At 49.0% G+C, this 19,237-nt stretch overlaps 1 protein-coding gene across 1 annotated transcript in view; it reads right to left on the bottom strand.

Annotated features, from left to right (window-relative positions):
- The window catches only part of LOC129699242 (actin-related protein 2-A), a 39,086-nt gene that overhangs the window by 1,073 nt on the left and 18,776 nt on the right, over nucleotides 1–19,237 (bottom strand). The window contains exons 3-8 of the mRNA XM_055638861.1: nucleotides 18,427–18,642; nucleotides 11,268–11,340; nucleotides 10,300–10,436; nucleotides 4,195–4,344; nucleotides 1,605–1,750; nucleotides 72–204 (exon numbers count right to left, since the gene is read on the bottom strand). Of these exons, the coding sequence (XP_055494836.1) occupies nucleotides 72–204; nucleotides 1,605–1,750; nucleotides 4,195–4,344; nucleotides 10,300–10,436; nucleotides 11,268–11,340; nucleotides 18,427–18,642 (855 nt within the window). The remainder of the gene's footprint in view (nucleotides 1–71; nucleotides 205–1,604; nucleotides 1,751–4,194; nucleotides 4,345–10,299; nucleotides 10,437–11,267; nucleotides 11,341–18,426; nucleotides 18,643–19,237) is intronic.

The following is a 19,237-nucleotide window of genomic DNA, read 5'->3' as shown; positions in this document are numbered from 1 at the left end:
CTCCTGCACCTAATGTGTATGTTTCCGTGTTTGCAAGGCAGTGTGTAAGGAGTGAGCAAGGGCAGACTTACAGAGAGCTTGTCCACGTCCCCCTTGAGTACACGCTCCAGATATAGCTGTTTGAGTTCCCGCTCCAGACGGGAGGGCAGACCCGGGTACATGGTGGAGCCCCCCGACAGCACGATGTGCTTGTAGAAATCAGACCTGCAAAAGGTGCACACAGCCAGCCAGATTACTACAGCATCTTAACTGGAATTCTGAACCGCAAAGACAGACGAGTGCGTTCTGTTACGTCGACACCAACTGGAGCATCCGCCGACCATGTGCGGACGTGGCGTCGAAGGATGAGACGTCGGAGCCAAATAGCCGAATGGAAACGAAGCCCAAACGTCACCTACCCGAAAGGCCGTGTCGCCTACAAGCCAAATAACCGAATGCCACTCTGACGAAAAGTCGAATAGTGGCTTGTGTGGGAAAATGGCCCCCACCCTCCCGTCTCCACCGGCCAATGACGGGGGTCTGAAATAATCGCTGACAAGTCCGGCCCCCCCCCCCCCCCCCCCCCCCCCCCCCCCCCCCCCCCGGCGATGTTAAGTCCGTTAGTTGACGTTTCGGCAGAGCAGCATTCGGTTAGTTTGCTTTTAGGTGATGCAGCCTTTGGGTTAGTTGGCGTTTAGGCGTCCCGCCCTTTTGGCTTAGTTTCCATTCGGCTATTCGGCTTCGACTTCTCGTCCTTCGCCGCCACGTCCGCGTACCTCCACCGGCAACCTGATCATTGCAACACAGAACAGGCCCTTCGGCCCTACTCAGCCATGCCAACCCAAATACCCAATCTAGGCTAGTCCCATTGGCCCGCATTTGGCCCACATCTCCTTTCCACGTACCGATCCAAATGTCTTTTGAATGTTGTTAGAGCATTCTGCCTCAACTACCTCCTCTGGCAGCTTGTTCCATACGCCCACCACCCTCTGTGTGGAAAAGTTACCCCTCAGATTCCTAATAGATCTGACTGCCCCCCCCCCCCCCCCCCCCCCCCCCCCCCCCCACCTTAACCCATGTCCTCTGGTTCTCGATTCCCCTACTCTGGGTAAGAGACTCTGTGCATCTACTCAATCTGTTCCTCTTTATGATTTTATATGCCTCTATAAGATCATCCCCTTCATCTTCCTGCGCTCCAAAGAATAGAGTCCCAGGCTGCCCAACCTCTCCCTGTTGCTCAGGCCCCCCCCCAAATCCCGGTAACATCCTAGTAACATCCCGGTAACTCTCTCCACTCTTTGCAACTTCTTGGCATACTACCTCCATTGCCCCTTGGGAGAGCTACCATCATAGAGTGAGAGTGGTCCAGTGTGGAAACAGGCCCTTTGGCTCAACTTGCCCACACCAGCCAACAGGGCCCAGCTACACTGGTCCCACCTGCCCGCGCTTGGTCCAGATCCCTCCAAATCTGTCCTATCCATGTACCTGTCTGTTTCTTAAACGTTGAGATAGTCCCAGCCTTAACTCCCTACTCTGGCAGCTTGTTCCATACACCCACCACCCTGTGTGTGGTTTAGATGTTACTAAACAAGCAAAGGTTCCCCGGATGTGCGAGGCCGATATACCTGGTGTCAATATCTGCAGCCTGGATGGTATTGAAGAGCAGCTCGGCAACACCAACGCCCTCAACGTTAATGAGATGAGGCTGAAACAATGCTTCTGCTGCTTCGAAGCGCTCCCCTCCGACCTTAATCACCCGACCGTCTGGAAGCTAAAGACATTCAGCGTTACAAACTCCAACCCTGATACAGTGCACACATCTACACAGAGGAGCCGAGTGTCGTGACGTGCCTCATCTCAAGCATCGGCAGCAGTAGCGGCATTGATTGGTGAGATTTACTTGTGACTACAACAATGTTCTGGGCCCAGGGCAGATCAGAAATGTGAACAGCCAGGAATGTTCCAGGTGGCGTGACGGACATTGCAGCGGCCTCTGCAGTCCGCCTGTCTTTTTTTTTTTTTGTCCCATTGACTGGATAGTTTGTAGTGTTTTTTGTTGTTTTTAACTGTGTGGGGGGGGGTCGGGGGGAAACTTTTAAATCTCTTCCCAGCACCGGAGTCACAACCTTTTCCCTGTCAGGTCTCCATTGTCGTTGGGGCCTAGCACCATGGAGCCACTTCCAACCGGAACGTCCTGGAGGCTTCAGTCGCTGAACCTGCGGACTCACCATCAGCCTGGTCGGCCTCGGAGCGCGGAGAGCTGCGGTGGCGGGCAGATGCAACCCGACTCCGGAGCTTCGGCCACAGGTCCGGTGGACGGTGACATCGGGAGCTCGTGGGTCCCTGGTGGGAGACCGCTTTCCAGAGCTCCCGCGACGGCAAACGCCTCCCGCCTTAGATGCGGGGTTGAAGGTGACCCGGAGCGGGGCATAACATCGCCCGGCGCGGCTTTAAATGGCCGCGGACTTGCCATCGCCCGCCGGGGGCTCTGATATCAGGAGAAGAATGGAGAGCAGGGGAGAGAGACAAGACTTTGCCTTCCATCACAGTGAGGAGGAGATTCACTGTGATGGATGTTTGTGTAAATTGTGTTGGTGTGTGTCTTGGTTCTTTTCTTGTATGGCTGCAGAAACCAAATTTCTTTTGAACTTCATTTGAGGTCCAAATGACAATAAGCAGTATTGTATTGTATTATATGTTAACCACTACTTGGGAAGTAAATCAGAGTTTAGAGATACAGCATAGAAACATGCCATGCCAACCAGCGATCACCCAATTTTGTCCTACACAATTTTACACAAAATATTAACCTAAATAACCCTGGGGCGGAGTTGGATTCACGGGAAGATGCTCCTCAAACTACGGAGCATCCTGGACAATACAGCTCACCCCCTCCGTGACACACTGGGCAACCTGAGGAGCACCTTCAGCAACAGACTGGTTCCACCAAGATGCAGCACAGAACGCCACAGGAGATCCTTCTTCCCTGTGGCTATCAAACTGTACAAGTCCTTCCCCTTCTGTCGTGGGGTAGACTGAGACTGACTTCCCTCCATCCCACTCCTCCCCTCCAATCTTTGCACATCTCCAATCCTTTCCACTGGGCACTTTAGTGTATTTCTGGCTGTTGGCAGCTCAATTTCCCTCCTGGGATACATCAAGTTCTACTGTATTGTATGGTACACACTCTGTACAAGCTTAAAGATAGCGGAGTCAGGGGATATGGGGAGAAGGAGGTGCTGATTGTGGATGATCAGCCATGATCATATTGAATGGCGGTGGTGGATCAAAGGGCCGAATGGCCTACTCCTGCACCTATTTTCTATGTTTCTATGACAGGGCGAGTTGGCAGACAGGTGACGGGGCGAGGTGACTACCATGGTCTACACTGATTAAACGACCCTTGATAACCCAGAGAGCGTGTGGTAGCATGCAGGAGGGACAGCAAATGCAACATATAGCCAGCCCTGGGCCCTGGGAGTAGATTCAGAGCAATGTGCAGGCTCTCTCCCCACTCTACCCGACCTGGCATTAGTATGGTTGTCAGGGGTTACGGGGAGAAGGCAGGAGAACGGGGTTGAGAGGGAAAGATAGATCAGCCATGATTGAATGGCAGAGTAGATTCGATGGGCCGAGTGGCCTAATTCTGCTCCTATCACTTATGAACTCAAGAGGCATGGAAATCAAAAGAAACATAGACAATAGGTGCAGGAGGAGGCCATTCAGCCCCTCGAGCCAGCACCGCCATTCAATGTGATCATGGCTGATCATCACCAATCAGTACCCCGTTCCTGCCTTCTCCCCCATATCCCGATGACACCGTGAGCTAAATCTAACTCTGTCACGAGACAGTCAGACTAGCACTAAAATAAGCTACGCTCAACTTCTCTGGAGTAGAGAAAGAGCCGGGTGAAATAAAGGGAGAAATATGACAACATTTGGAATTATAAAGGCAACGCTTTGGATAAAGGTAGATGGAGGTGATTGTGTATATCAGGGACAATTATTGATGCAAGTATTATGCAGGGGATATGGGGAGAAGGCAGGCACGGGTTATTGATATAGATGATCAGCCATGATCACAATGAATGGCGGTGCAGGCTCGAAGGGCCGAATGGCCTACTCCTGCACCTATTTGCTATGTTTCTAAGTACTGATCAGTCACAGTATTACTTGCTGCTGTGATGTTATGAAGGACATGTACAGGGTACGTACTGTGTAGGACTCCACCAACACTGTGGTCTCCAGCGCTAGTTTCTGCTCCTGTTCGATGTTGTAGCCCACGTAACACAGCTTCTCCTTCATCATCCGCACCGTCTCAAAGTCAGCCGAGTGGTTGAAGGCATATCCCCGCAGCAGCAGCAACTGGGGAACGAGAGGCGTGTTAGTGATGCCCTCACACCCCCCCCCCTCTCCTCACCCCCCCCCCTCCCCCACCCCCCCCCACAGCCAACCCCCCCCCCACCCCCCCATATTCCCACAGCAGCAGCAATTGGGGTACGACAGACATGTTAGTGGTCTCCACAACCCACGGCCTCACCCCACATAGAAACATACAAATTAGGTGCAGGAGTAGGCCATTCGGCCCTTCGAGCCTGCACCGCCATTCAATATGATCATGGCTGATCATCCAACTCAGTATCCTGTACCTGCCTTCTCTCCATACCCCCTGATCCCCTTAGCCACAAGGGTCACATCTAACTCCCTCTTAAATATAGCCAATGAACTGGCCTCAACTACCCTCTGTGGCAGAGAGTTCCAGAGATACCACCCACCCTCCTCATCCCCCACAGCTAACCCCCTCCCCGCAGCCTTGCCCCACACTAACAGCATCTGGGGAATCAGACATGTTAGTGTTGGTGTCTCTCCCCCCCCCCCCCCCCCCCCCACTGTCCCCCACCATCCTCCTCAAGCAGCAGCAGCTACTGGAGAATAAATTCAGCCTTGCTGCAATTCTGCCCTTTGACAGCAGATGGCAGTGCAGCTCCACCTGGTGGTGGGGTGAGTAGTTCCACCACTCTGCCCATCAAACACCCTCCTTGCCTGTGTCCACCTATTCCCTGCCGAGCTTTGTCCGGCCACTGTCCTCTCTTCCAGCTTACCACCCCCCCCCCCCCCCCGTGTGCCATTTTACGTGAACTGGCATGTGCAGTTCCTTGGTACACAAAAACGCTGGAGAAACTCAGCGGGTGCAGCAGCATCTATGGAGCGAAGGAAATAGGCGACGTTTCGGGCCGAATCCCTTCTTCCAAGAAACCCTTCTTCACTGTGCAGTTCCTTGTTGTTACAGGAGAGGGAGGCACCTAGAGCTGGAACTGCAGATGCTGGAATCGTGAGCCAAAACACAAAGTGCTGGAGGAAGTCAGCGTGTCAGGCAGCATCTGCAGAGGGAATGGACTGGTGACGTTTCAGATGCCTGGTGAAGACAGATTGAAAACGAGCTGGAAATGATGCATCAGGAGTGGGAGAGGCGGGCATGGAAATCATGGAACAATGTGGCGAGGGAAAGGTGAGAAGGTGCGGGAAACATTTGAGGCATGATCTGACACTAGCGACAAAAAATGGTGGAGGGGCAAGGAAGATTGTCAAAGAATGCAGCAGGATGAAGAGGAATACAGGGCCCTAGTGAGACCACACCTGGAGTATTGTGTGCAGTTTGTCCCCTAATTTGAGGAAGGACATTCTTGCTATTGAGGGAGCCCAGTGTAGGTTTACAAGGTTAATTCCCGGGATGGCGGGACTGTCATATGCTGAGAGAATGGAGCAACTGGGCTTATATTCACTGGAGTTTAGAAGGATGAGAGGGCATTTTATTGAAACATATAAGATTATTAAGGGTTTGGACACGCTCGAGGCAGGAAACATGTTCCCGGTGTCGGGGGAGTCCAGAACCAGGGGCCACAGTTTAAGAATAAGGGGTAAGTCATTTAGAACAGAGATGGGGAAAACTTTTTCCACACAGAGAGTGGTGAATCTGTGGAATTCTCTGCCTCAGAGGGCAGTGGAGGCGGGTTCTCTGGATACTTTCAAGAGAGAGCTTGATAGGGCTCTTGAAGATAGCGGAGTCAGGGGATATGGGGAGAAGGCAAGAACGGGGTACTGATTGTGGATGATCAGCCATTATCACAGTGAATGGTGGTGCTGGCTTGAAGGGCCGAATGGCCTACTCCTGCACCTATTGTCTATTGTCAAACAAGCACAAGTTGTTTGCAACATAGGAAAGTAGGTACAGGAGTAGGTAATTCGGCCTTTCGAGCAAACACCGCCATTCAATATGATCATGGCTGATCATCCAGAATCAGTACCCCGTTCCTGCCTTCTCCCCATATCCCTTGATTCCATTAGCCCTAAGAGCTAAATCTAACTCTCTCTTGAAAACATCCAGTGAATTGGCCTCCACTGCCTTCTGTGGCAGCGAATTCCACAGATTCACTGTTGCAAGAGAGAGCCATGCGGTACATAGCAGGACATTCAGGAGCAGTGATGTATGGAGGGATTTTGTGGTGCAGGATCCCAGAGAGTGGCAACACTAGTGGGTAGAGTGACATAAGATAGAGAGCGTTTGCTTTCACTGGTTGGGGCACAGAGTATAACGCTGGCAAGTCGTGCTGCAAGAAATACGATGAGAGAATGGATCGACTGGAATTTAGAAGATTGAGGGGATCTTACAGAAACATATAAAATTCTTAAAGGATTGGACAGGCTAGATGCAGGAAAAAAATTCCCCGATGTTGGGGGAGTGCAGAACCAGGGGTCACACAGGGGGGTCGGCCATTTAGGACTGAGTGGAGGAAAAACTTTCACCCAGAGAATTGTGAATCTGTGGAATTCTCTGCCACAGAAGGCAAGATCTAGCCCCCCCCCCCCCCCCCCCCCCCCCCCCCCCCCCGCCCTAGAACTTGCTACCAGGAGAGGTAGTGGAAGCAATTACAATTGAACCATTTTAGAGGCTGTTGGACAAACATGAACAGACAGGGAACAGAGAGATACAGGGGTTACACAAAAAAGCTGGAGAAACTCAGCGGGTGCAGCAGCATCTATGGAGCGAAGGAAATAGGCAACGTTTCTATTTCCTTCCGGGTTTCGGCCCGAAACGTTGCCTATTTCCTTCGCTCCATAGATGCTGCTGCTCCCGCTGAGTTACTCCAGCTTTTTTGTGTAACCTTCGATTCTCCAGCATCTGCAGTTCCCTCTTAAACAGAGAGATACAGAGCATTGGCGGGCTGATAGGATTAGTTTAATTTGGCATCATTGTGCAGGCACAGTGAACCGAAGGGTGTGATTCTACACTGTACTGTACTTTGTTTAATCGGAGTATCAAGAGAGCAAAAGAAAGAGGAACTCATTGCCGCAGAAGGATGTGGAGGCCAAGTCAATGGATATCTTTAAGGCAGTATTAGACAGATTCTCGATTAGTACGGGTGTGTCAGGGGTTATGGGGAGAAGGCAGGAGAATGGGGTTAGGAGGGAGAGGTAGATCGGCCGTAATTGAATGGCGGAGTAGACTTGATGGGCTGAATGGCCCAATTCTGCTCCTATCACTTCTGAAAGTCAGTTGAAGAGAAGTAATTTATAGCTCTCCAGAGACCCTGCCTCACCCGCTGTGTTTCTCCAGCATTTTTGCCTACCTACAGTCAATGAGCTGGTGATTCGAGCATTTAGCTGTTATAAATTTTCAGACCAAATGAGTAGACAAACTTCCAGGTTTGTTATAACAAAACTAAAGATCAGTCAAGATAGATGATGCAGAAGAATCTTTGCCCATCCTGAAAGCAGCGAACATGGAACTTGTCTCCACCAAAATGACTCAACACTTCCTTGTGGTAGCAAAGGCCAGCTAAATATACATGCTGGGGAGATGGGCAGTGATGAATGCTGGTGGTGTTAGCAGCAGGAGCATGGACAGCGGACTTTAATACAGTATGACCATTGATAAACAAGATAGCTTATTTCTGGGTTGCTAATTCTATGTAACATCCAAGTACAAGCTCATACATCTTATTCAAAGAGCCAAGCCATCCCTGTTCCAAACCAGCTACCAAGCTTCACACTCAGGGCAAGCAGAACTACATCTAAATAGTTCATGTTCATAAGACTGTCTTATGAAGAAAGACTGGATAGACTTGGTTTATACGCTCTAGAATTTAGAAGATTGAGAGGGGATCTTATAGAAACTTACAAAATTCTTAAGGGGTTGGACAGGCTAGATGCAGGAAGATTGTTCCCGATGTTAGGGAAGTCCAGGACAAGGGGTCACAGCTTAAGGATAAAGGGGAAATCCTTTAAAACCGAGATGAGAAGAACTTTTTTTCACACAGAGAGTGGTGAATCTCTGGAACTCTCTGCCACAGAGGGTAGTTGAGGCCAGTTCATTGGCTATATTTAAGAGGGAGTTAGATGTGGCCCTTGTGGCTAAGGGGATCAGGGGGTATGGAGAGAAGGCAGGTACGGGATACTGAGTTGGATGATCAGCCATGATCATATTGAATGGCGGTGCAGGCTCGAAGGGCCGAATGGCCTACTCCTGCACCTAATTTCTATGTTTCTATGTTTCTATGATCTAGGAGGAGAATTAGGCCATTCAGCTTATCGTCCACACCGAATGAAAGTAAGCATGCAGGTACAGCAGGCAGTGAGGAAAGGAAAATGGCATGTTGGCCTTTAGAACAAGAGGAGTCGAGTATAGGAGCAAAGAGGTCCTTCTGCAGTTGTACAGAGCCCTGGTGAGACCACACCTGGAGTATTGTGTGCAGTTTTGGTCTCCTAATTTGAGGAAGGACATTCTTGAGGGAGTGCAACGTAGGTTCACAAGGTTAATTTCCGGGATGGCGGGACTGTCATATGCTGAGAGAATGGAGCAGCTGGGCTTGTACACTCTGGAGTTTAGAAGGATGAGGGGGGATCCTTATTGAAACATATAAGATTATTAAGGGTTTGGACACGCTAGAGGCAGGAAACATGTTCCCAATGATGGGGGAGTCTAGAATCAGGGACCACAGTTTAAGAATAAGGGGTAAGCCGTTTAGAACGGAGACGAGGAAACAGTTTTTCACCCAGAGAGTTTCTGAGTCTGTGGAATTCTCTGCCTCTCTGTGGTTTGTGAAAGCCGGTTCTCTGGATACTTTCAAGAGAGAGCTAGATAGGGATCTTAAAGATAGCGGAGTCAGGGGATATGGGGAGAAGGCAGGAACGGGGTACTGATTGTGGATGATTAGCCATGATCGCATTGAATGGCGGCGCTGGCTCGAAGGGTCGAATGGCCTACTCCTGCACCTATTGTCTATCACAAAATTGCTGGAGAAACTCAGCGGGTGCAGCAGCATCTATGGAGCGAAGGAGATAGGCAACGTTTCGGGACGAAACGTTGCCTATCTCCTTCGCTCCATAGATGCTGCTGCACCCGCTGAGTTTCGCCAGCAATTTTGTGTACCTTCGATTTTCCAGCATCTGCAGTTCCTTCTTTAACACCTATTGTCTATCATCATTCAATCATGGCTGATCTATCTCTCCCTCCCAACCCCATTCTCCTGCCTTCCCCCCGCAACCTCTGACACCCGTACTAATAGTTTTCAAGTGTTCATGAACAGAATAATGTTTTGAGCTGATGTGGTCACAAGTGATGCTGGACGGATTGAAGGAGCATAGAAACATAGAAAATAGGTGCAGGAGTAGAGGCCATTCGGCCCTTCGAGCCTGCACCGCCATTCAATATGATCATGGCTGATCATCCAACTCAGTATCCTGTACCTGCCTTCTCTCCATACCCCCTGATCCCTTTAGCCGCAAGGGCCACATCTAACTCCCTCTTAAACCTAGCCAATGAACTGTGGCCTCAACTACCTTCTGTGGCAGAGAATTCCAGATTCACCACTCTCTGTGTAAAAAAAATGTTTTTCTCATCTCGGTCCTAAAAGACTTCCCCCTTATCCTTAAGCTGTGACCCCTTGTTCTTGCATCTTGTTGGCGACAAGGGGCGGATTAAGGCTCACTGGTGCCCTAAGCACTGACCAATCTTGGTGCCCCCCTCCTTTCCACACTGATCCAATCCATTTTAGTTGTTGACCTGTCTGACCAGATATACAATGCAGGTTGCAGCAGTACAAACATTTTTTTTTTTTTTACAAATCTTCATTCGCTTTTTTTTTCTTTTCACCCTTTCCCCAACTTTGTGGTGCCCCCTTTGGCCCTGGTGCCCGAAGCGCGTGCTTAGTCTGCTTAATGGTTAATCCGCCCCTGGCCAGAATGGATGGCCACCAAGGGCCGGTAGTAAGAGAACAAGCACTGACGGAGGCAAACAAAGCAATGGGGATTTGTGGCCACCTTAATGAGGTATCGGGTAATGTCCCTGCCGGCGATGTCCAGTCTCCGTGTTAGATGTGGCAATGAAAACCCTTCGTAAACAGGACAGATGTGGGTCACACCATCGCCAGAGTCCACGACAACGCCTGTCAGTAAACCTGGGGGGAGAGAGAGAGAGATCCCACATTTAGTCACACAACATCTCACATTTCACCAGATTCACTAGAATGTTGCCTGGGTTTAAACAACTAAGTTACAGAGAAAGGTTGAATAAGTTAGGTCTTTATTCTCTGGAGCGCAGAAGGTTAAGGGGGGGGACTTGATAGAGGTCTTTAAAATGATGAGAGGGATAGACAGAGTTGACGTGGACAAGCTTTTCCCTTTGAGAATAGGGAAGATTCAAACAAGAGGACATGACTTCAGAATTAAGGGACAGAAGTTTAGGGGTAACATGAGGGGGAACTTCTTTACTCAGAGAGTGGTAGCGGTGTGGAATGAGCTTCCAGTGGAAGTGGTGGAGGCAGGTTCGTTGGTATCATTTGAAAATAAATTGGATAGGCATATGGATGAGAAGGGAATGGAGGGTTATGGTATGAGTGCAGGCAGGTGGGACTAAGGGAAAAAAGTTGTTCGGCACGGACTTGTAGGGCCGAGATGGCCTGTTTCCGTGCTGTAATTGTTATATGGTTATATGTAAATGAACGCAAATACATTCTCCTGGAAGCACTGAAGTGTACTGGGGCTAAGATGCTGCTGCACCCACTGAGTTTCTCCAGCACTTTTGTCTATCTTCAATTTTGCCCCCCCACCCCCCCCCCCCCCCCCCCACTACCCCACAACATCCCAAACCTTGAGGAGGCCTATGTGACTCTACATTCTGGTTAGGCAATGCAGGATGGTACACTAATGAAGTTCTTCATTGTGCAAGTTTTAAATTTACACATCTAATTTAATTTCAACATTTCAGCTACGGAGGTATACGTACGCACCTTGAGCATACAACGTCAGCACAGCCTGGATGGCAATGTATACGCCGCTAAACTGGTATGTCTCAAACATCACCTGAAACAAAGAAAAGAGTGTACATTTGCCCAGTTGACTGCCACATACATGTCAAACACAACTTGGATTATTGGTTATTGGGTGCAACCTTCTCCCCATTGACGAACTGTACACTGCAAGGGCCAGGAAGCGAGCGGGCAAGATCATCTCTGACCCCTCTCACCCTGGCCACAAACTCTTTGAATCACTTCCCTCTGGAAGGCGACTCCGGACTGTCAAAGCTGCCACAGCCAGACAAAAAAACAGCTTTTATCCACGAGTAGTAGCTCTACTCAACAGCCAATAATCTGTAGCCTCCCTTTGATCTGGTATTTTATTTAATTCACATGTTTAATCAATAATGTTTTATTATTAATGTTTTAATGTTTTATGTGTCGGTTCCGAACTGTCACTGTATGTCATGTTGTCACTTGCGGGCGGAGCATCAAGGCAAATTCCTTGTATGTGATTACTTGGCCAATAAACTTATTCATTCATTCGTTCATTGATTAACATCTACTTGTTTATACCCATGTACAAGTAGCTCCTTTCACTCTTTGCTCAGTTTTAAATGTCCACAAATTAAATGAGCAATAGAGGATTGCTTTCAGCGCATGTTGGATAATTGCATTACCAAGTCAACAGCCACCACCACAGCTACAGGGTTGAAGTGAATCATTGAAAGATATATCTAAGGAAGAATTGCATAGAAACAGGCCCTTCGGCCCACCAAGTCTATGCCAACCACTGACCACCCATTTACTTTATCAGTTTACAGAGGGGAAACAAGCCGAACTTGCCCGCAACTGCCAACATGTCCCAACTACACTAGTCCCACCTGCCTGCGTTTGGTCCATATCTTTCCAAACCTGTCCTATCCATGTACCTGTCTAACTGTTTATTAAATGTTGGGATAGTCCCAGCCTGAACTACCTCTATACACCCACCACCCTCTGTGTGAAAAAGTGTGAAAGAGTGCAGAAAGTTGTTGGTGAAGAATTATAATTTTTCCCCGGGGCATCTATAAAATGATCCAGCTTTACTTTAATTTATTATGTTTGCCCTTTCAGGTATTCTACAGGGCAATAGACAATAGGTGCAGGAGTAGGCCATTCGGCCCTTCGAGCCAGCACCGACATTCAATGTGATCATGGCTGATCATCTCCCCTATCAGTACCCCGTTCCTGCCTTCTCCCCATATCCCCTGACTCCACTATCTTTAAGATCCCTATCTAGCTCTCTTGAAAGTATCCAGAGAACCGGCTTTCACCGCCCACAGAGAGGCAGAGAATTCCACAGACTCACAACTCTCTGGGTGAAAAACTGTTTCCTCGCCTCCGTTCCAAACGGCTTACCCCTTATTCTTAAACTGTGGCCACTGGTTCTGGACTCCCCCATCATTGGGAACATGTTTCCTGCCTCTAGCGTGTCCAAACCCTTAATAATCTTATATATTTCAATAAGAACACCTCTCATCCTTCTAAACTCCAGAGTGTACAAGCCCCAGCTGCTCCATTCTCTCAGCATATGACAGTCCCGCCATCCCGAGAATTAACCTTGTGAACCTACGCTGCACTCCCTCAAAAGCAAGAATGTCCTTCCTCAAATTAGCAGTGGGGAAACTGCTGCTCAGGGCAGCGCTGTTCTGATCAAGGAGGGGTGGCGTGATGTTGCCGCAGTAGTGTTGCTGCCTTACAGCGCCAGAGGCCCCGTTTCCATCCTATCTGTATGAAGTTTGCATGTGACCTGCGTGGGTTTTCTCCGGGTGCTCCGGTATCCTGTCACTCCACAGACGTGCAGGTTTGTAGGTCAATTGGCTTCGGCAAAATTGTAAATTGTCCCTGGTGTGTGGAATAGTGCTGATGTACGGGGTGATCGATGATTGGCACAGACTCTTGTTTAAGAAGGAACTGCAGATGCTGGAAAATTGAAGGTAGACAAAAATGCTGGAGAAACTCAGTGGGTGCTGCAGCATCTATGGAGCGAAGGAAATATTCTCCCAATTCCGGCTACCGGAATTGGGAGAATATTTCCTTCGCTCCATAGACGGTACGAAGTAAGGGGCGCAGCTCTGGCAGCAGCCATGTCAGCAGCGCGTCAGTTTTTTCAACCTTTTTTTATTTTTTAGTATGTTTTAAAGTATGTATTTAATGTTCCTTCGTGTGTTTTGTGTGGGGGGTGCTGTGGGGGGGTAAGGGGGAAACCGTTTTGGTCGCCTCCTCCATGGAGAGGCGAGTTTTTCCAGGTCGCCTCCCCCGTGGCCCAACATCAAGGACTGGCGCGGCCTTTCCCGGAGACGCGCCCGGGGGCTTCAGCGGCGGGCGCAGCGTGGACTCGGCGTGGAGCGGGTGAGCCCTCGCTGGGGGGGAGGAGCGCTCCGTTTCGCTGGCCCGGGGTAGCCGACAGCCTGAAGCCGCAGTCTGCTGAGCTCCAGCTGGCGCGGCGTCTACAGCCCGGGATCCCTCGTGGGGAAGAAGAAGCCATCCACTGCCGGCCCGCGGCCAACTTCTACCGCGGGTCCGGCATGGACTCACCATCACCCCTGGAGGGGAGCTTCGACCACCGGCCCTGCGGTCTACGGTGCTTCTGGCTGCGGCGGAGTCTTTAAATCTCGACTGATCGGCCTACACCATCTTAAAGCCGCGGTCTCCGGTGAGGAAGAGCTGATCCTGGACTGACTCTGGACTCTGGTCCTGTCCACGGGGGGGAAATGGAGGAGGACTGGCCACATTTTGTGCCTTCCACCACAGTGATGATTGCTGTGGTGGATGTTTGTGTTAACAGTTTTATTGTGGTTGTGTGTTCTTTATTATTATACTGCTGCTGACAACCCAAATTTCCACCGACCCTGGTTGTGTGGCAATAAATTATATCTATCTATCTATCTATCTACAGACTCGGTGGGTCGATGGGCCTGTTTCCAAGCTATATCTCTAAAGTCTAAAGTCATGAAAATCTGTAAGGACTCTGACTCAAGTTGAAGTTTGTGATGCCAGGAAAAACTTTAGATGCTGATGAGACACAAATAAATGAATACTGATTGCGGCTGGCTTTGCCAGCAGGATTACAAGGGCCTCAGCACCAGGAAATGAGTCATTAACTGGTGAGATCAGCAAACGACTATATTTAGTCATCTTGCATCTGCAGGATGCGCTGCACCAGTGCTGTGTGTCCTCCTCCTTCACATCAGAATTACCACGAAAAGCACAAGCTTCATCTTCATGGTGGCCGATTAGGAAAGGGGGAGATGCAAAGAGACCTGGGTGTCATGGTACACCAGTCATTAAAAGTAGGCATGCAGGTGCAGCAGGCAGTGAAGAAGGCGAATGGTATGTTAGCATTCATAGCAAAAGGATTTGAGTATAGGAGCAGGGAGATTCTACTGCAGTTGTACAGGGTCTTGGTGAGACCACACCTGGAGTATTGCGTAACGTTTTTGTCTCCTAATCTGAGGAAAGACATTCTTGCCATAGAGGGAGTACAGAGAAGGTTCACCAGACTGATTCCTGGGATGTCAGGCCTTTCATATGAAGAAAGACTGGATAGACTCGGTTTGTACTCGCTAGAATTTAGAAGATTGAGGGGGGATCTTAAAAAAACTTACAAAATTAAGGGGTTGGACAGGCTAGATGCAGGAAGATTGTTTCCGATGTTGGGGAAGTCCAGAACAAGGGGTCACAGTTTAAGGATAAGGGGGAAATCTTTTAGGACCGAGGTGAGGAAAACATTTTTCACACAGAGAGTGGTGAACCTCTGGAATTCTCTGCCACAGAGGGTAGTTGAGGCCAGTTCGTTGGCTATATTTAAGAGGGAGTTAGATGTGGCCCTTGTGGCTAAAGGGATCAGGGGGTATGGAGAGAAGGCAGGTACAGGATACTGAGTTGGATGATCAGCCATGATCATAGAAACATAGAAATTAGGTGCAGGAGTAGGCCATTCGGCCCTTCGAGCCTGCACCGCCATTCAATATGATCATGGCTGATCATCCAACTCAGTATCCCGTACCTGCCTTCTCTCCATACCCTTTGATCCCCTTAGCCCTTGTAATCCTGCTGGCAAAGCCAGCCGCCATCATATTGAATGGCGGTGCAGGCTCGAAGGGCCGAATGGCCTACTCCTGCACCTATTTTCTATGTTTCTATGTTTCCAGCACGGCTTCCAGTTCGGCACGGTGGCGCAGCGGTAGAGTTGCTTAGATTCAATCCGAGGCACTACCTTACAGCGAATGCAGCACCGGAGACCCGGGTTTGTACCTTCCCCCCGTGACCTGCGTGGGTTTTCTCCGAGATCTTCGGTTTTTTGCTCCCACACTCCAAAGACGTACAGGTTTGTAGGTTAATTGGCTTGGTAAATGTAAACATTGCCCCTAGTGTGTGTAGGATAGTGTTAATGTGCGGGGATCGCTGGTCGACGCAGACCCGGTGGGCCGAAGGGCCTGTCTTCACTCTATCTCTAAACTAAACTACAGACCATCGTCTCCCCATCTCACCAAACTCCAAAGTGACAGGATGCAACCTAGAACCAAAATATTGTACTATCTCGATTTAGGCCCACTGAGACCATGCCGAGCAACTCTGCCTGTTATCCCTTCCGCTCCCCACACACGAGGGGCCAATTAACTCACAAACCCGCACATCTCTGGCAAGCGTGGTCACGGGGAGAACATGCAAACTCTGCACAGGCAGCAGCCGAGGTCAAGGTGGAATGCAGGTCTCTGGGGTCTCTTATCTACCAGCTGCGCCACCCACAAGTATTAAGGCAGTGGAAGAGACTGCAATGCCAGCATACAAGTTCCAAGCAATGACCCAAAAGTTGCAGCAGTTATTTTCCCACGCAACATTACTGTTAGGAAGCAGGATTATTTAAACTATAGAAGTGGTATCTCGTATTCTGTAAAACAACATTAGAATGCATATTGTTTGCGTCTTTTTAACGCTGTGCACGTGTCGGTGTGCGCGTGCGTGTGTGCACCCCACATCATCTGTTTGCACACATTTATCACATGTTTATTTAAAAAATTCAAGCAGAGACAATTACTCAAATGACATTTCATTAAAAAGATCAGACAAGGATATTAAACCAGAGTTAGAATATTAATAAACTGTTCCTAAATAATAAACAAAAAAAAAATTAGGCCATTCGGCCCATCACGTCCACCCCGCCATTCAATCATGGCCGATCTATCTCTCCCTCCTAGCCCCATTCTCCTGCCTTCTCCCCATAACCTCTGGCATTTTGAAATTTGCAGCACTGCTCCCCCACCCCACATCATCTTATCTCACTTCTCTCTGCAAACGTTTCCCTTGACCAGACACCCCGTCGAGCCCTTGCAGGACACAATTTAATTCAGTTTATTATCGTGTGCACCGAGGTACAGTGAAAAGCTTTTTGTCGTGTGCTAACCAGTCAGCGGAAAGACTACACATGACTACACAACTGCGTTTTGTTGTCTCTGTACTGTACACTGCACAATGACAATACAATTTGAATCTGAATCTGATCTGATTACAATCGGCAGTGTATAGATACATGATAAGGGAATAACGTTCATAGAAACATAGAAAATAGGTGCAGGAGGAGGCCATTCGGCCCTTCGAGCCAGCACCACCATTCATTGTGATCATGGCTGATCATCCCCCATCAATAACCCGTGCCTGCTTTATCCCCATATCCCTTGACTCCACTAGCCCCTAGAGCTTTATCGAACTCTCTCTTAAATCCATCCAGTACTTGGCCTCCACTGCCCTCTTTGGCAGGGAATTCCATAAATTCACAACTCTCTGGGTGAAAACGTTTTTTCTCACCTCAGTCTTAAATGACTTCCCCTTTATTCTAAGACTGTGGCCCCTGGTTCTGGACTCGCCCAACATTGGGAACATTTTTCCTGCATCTAGCTTGTCCAGTCCTTTTATAATATTATATGTTTCTATAAGATACCCCCTCATCCTTCTAAACTCCAGTGAATACAAGCCTAGTCTTTTCAATCTTTCCTCATATGACAGTCCCGCCATCCCAGGGATCAATCTCGTGAACGTGCAAGGTGAAGCCCGCAAAGTCTGATCAAGGTTGGTCGGAGGGCCATAAAGTGCATGCAAGCACCTGAAAAGGAAGCGTTAAAAGTTTTTTTTACAAAATTCCTCCCCATCCCACGCTCCTTATCCACAACATGTTTCTTTGAGGCTTAAATGAAGGAAAAGCATTCCAGGCTGCTGAATTTGCTGAACAGCAGCAAATATGACATCTTGCACTAAGCCTTGTGTCATTTATCTGTGCTCTGTGGACGGCTTGATTACATCCTTGTAGTCTTGTCTTTGACAGAATAGCTTTTCACTGTACCTTGAACGTCTTGGACTCCATGCCACTAGATCCTGACTCAGATCTGTCAAGGACCGTGGGGTGTCTGTGCACCAGTCTCCCCAGGTTAAACAAAGTCACGCACAGGCGTCCTCCAACCCTGGAGACACCCGTGGTCAGCCATGACTGAAGGGGGCCTAAGAAAGAAGATTCTGTTCCTTGGTACACGTGACAATAATAACCTAAAATGAACAAAAATAGTCCGTGGCAGATTTGGGTCAGAGGCACTATAACAGCTTCTTCCAGCAGACGTTGGGTCTATATTGTTCGGCACGGACTTGTAGGGCCGAGATGGCCTGTTTCCGTGCTGTAATTGTTATATGTTATATCTCTCGTTTCCCTTTCCTCCGACTCTCAGTCCAAAGAAAGGTTTCGACCCAAGAGATGACTAATTCCTTTGCTGCTGACCTGCTGAGTTACTCAGGATTTTAGTGTCTATTTTCGGGTTATAGACAATAGGTGCAGGAGTAGGCCACTCGGCCCGTCTTGCCAGCTCCGCCATTCAATGCGATCATGGCTGATCATCCCCAATCAGTACCCCGTTCCTGCCTTCTACCCATATCCCCTGACTCCGCTATCTTTAAGACTCCTATCTAGCTCTCTCTTGAAAGTATCCAGAGAACCGGCCTCCACTGAGGCAGAGAATTCCATAGATTCACAACTCTCTATGAGTAAAAGTGTTTCCTCGTCTCCGTTCGAAATGGCTTTCCAGTTAGGGGGAGAATCCCCCGAGATTTGGCCAAACATTCTCACCTCTATTATCTTTTCTCTGTTCTTTGTGGGGTTCATCGGTGGCTCCGTCAGAAGGATCTTGCAATTCCTGGATTCCACATTCAGCTTCTCTGGGCCAAAGGTGTAATCCCACAGGTGCTTCATGTCGTCCCAGTTGCGGACGATGCCGTTCTCCATCGGGTAATTCACCTCCAGCATTGACCGCAGCTCACTCGCTTCATCGCCCACCATCAGGTCCTGTGAAGGAAAGCGAGAGACCAGCCAAAGAGCTGCTGTCACAATTGTTCAGCAAAACCGCCAGTCGGCTCAATTAATGCCGTCATAAAAACGACCAGCTATTCCAAAGATTAAAGGTATCCCTTTTACTCTACGAACCCCTACACTAAGCAAGCCACCAGCTCAGTAAACATCATAAACCATTTAACAATAAAGCCAAAAATGTCACATTTAAGAACTGCAGATACGAGGTAGCAGCCTGAAAGCTCTATGGTCTAAATAGTAGATACTGTTTTAAAAGGCCAATGATTTTTACATGATAAATGGTCAATATTTAGGCAGGAGCAAATACATTGTGGGCATACACAGGTGTTAAAAATGAATACTGGTGGTAATGGCGTCAACATAGAGGGAACTGAGTTGAGCTTGCACTCACAAATACACGAATGGGGAGGGGGGGGTAAAGAACCCAAGACAGATGGGGGCAAGAACCAGGTCACCAAGGGAAATTGGATGGTGAAAGGAGGTGGTGAGTGAAGGGAATGCTATATTTAAGAGGGAGTTAGATGTGGCCCTTGTGGCTAAAGGGACAAGGGGGTATGGAGAGAAGGCAGGT

The sequence above is a fragment of the Leucoraja erinacea genome, chromosome 8, assembly GCF_028641065.1.
Source record: "Leucoraja erinacea ecotype New England chromosome 8, Leri_hhj_1, whole genome shotgun sequence".
NCBI classification, from domain to species: Eukaryota; Metazoa; Chordata; class Chondrichthyes; order Rajiformes; family Rajidae; genus Leucoraja; species Leucoraja erinaceus.
This window is presented reverse-complemented; position numbering and strand designations above follow the sequence as displayed.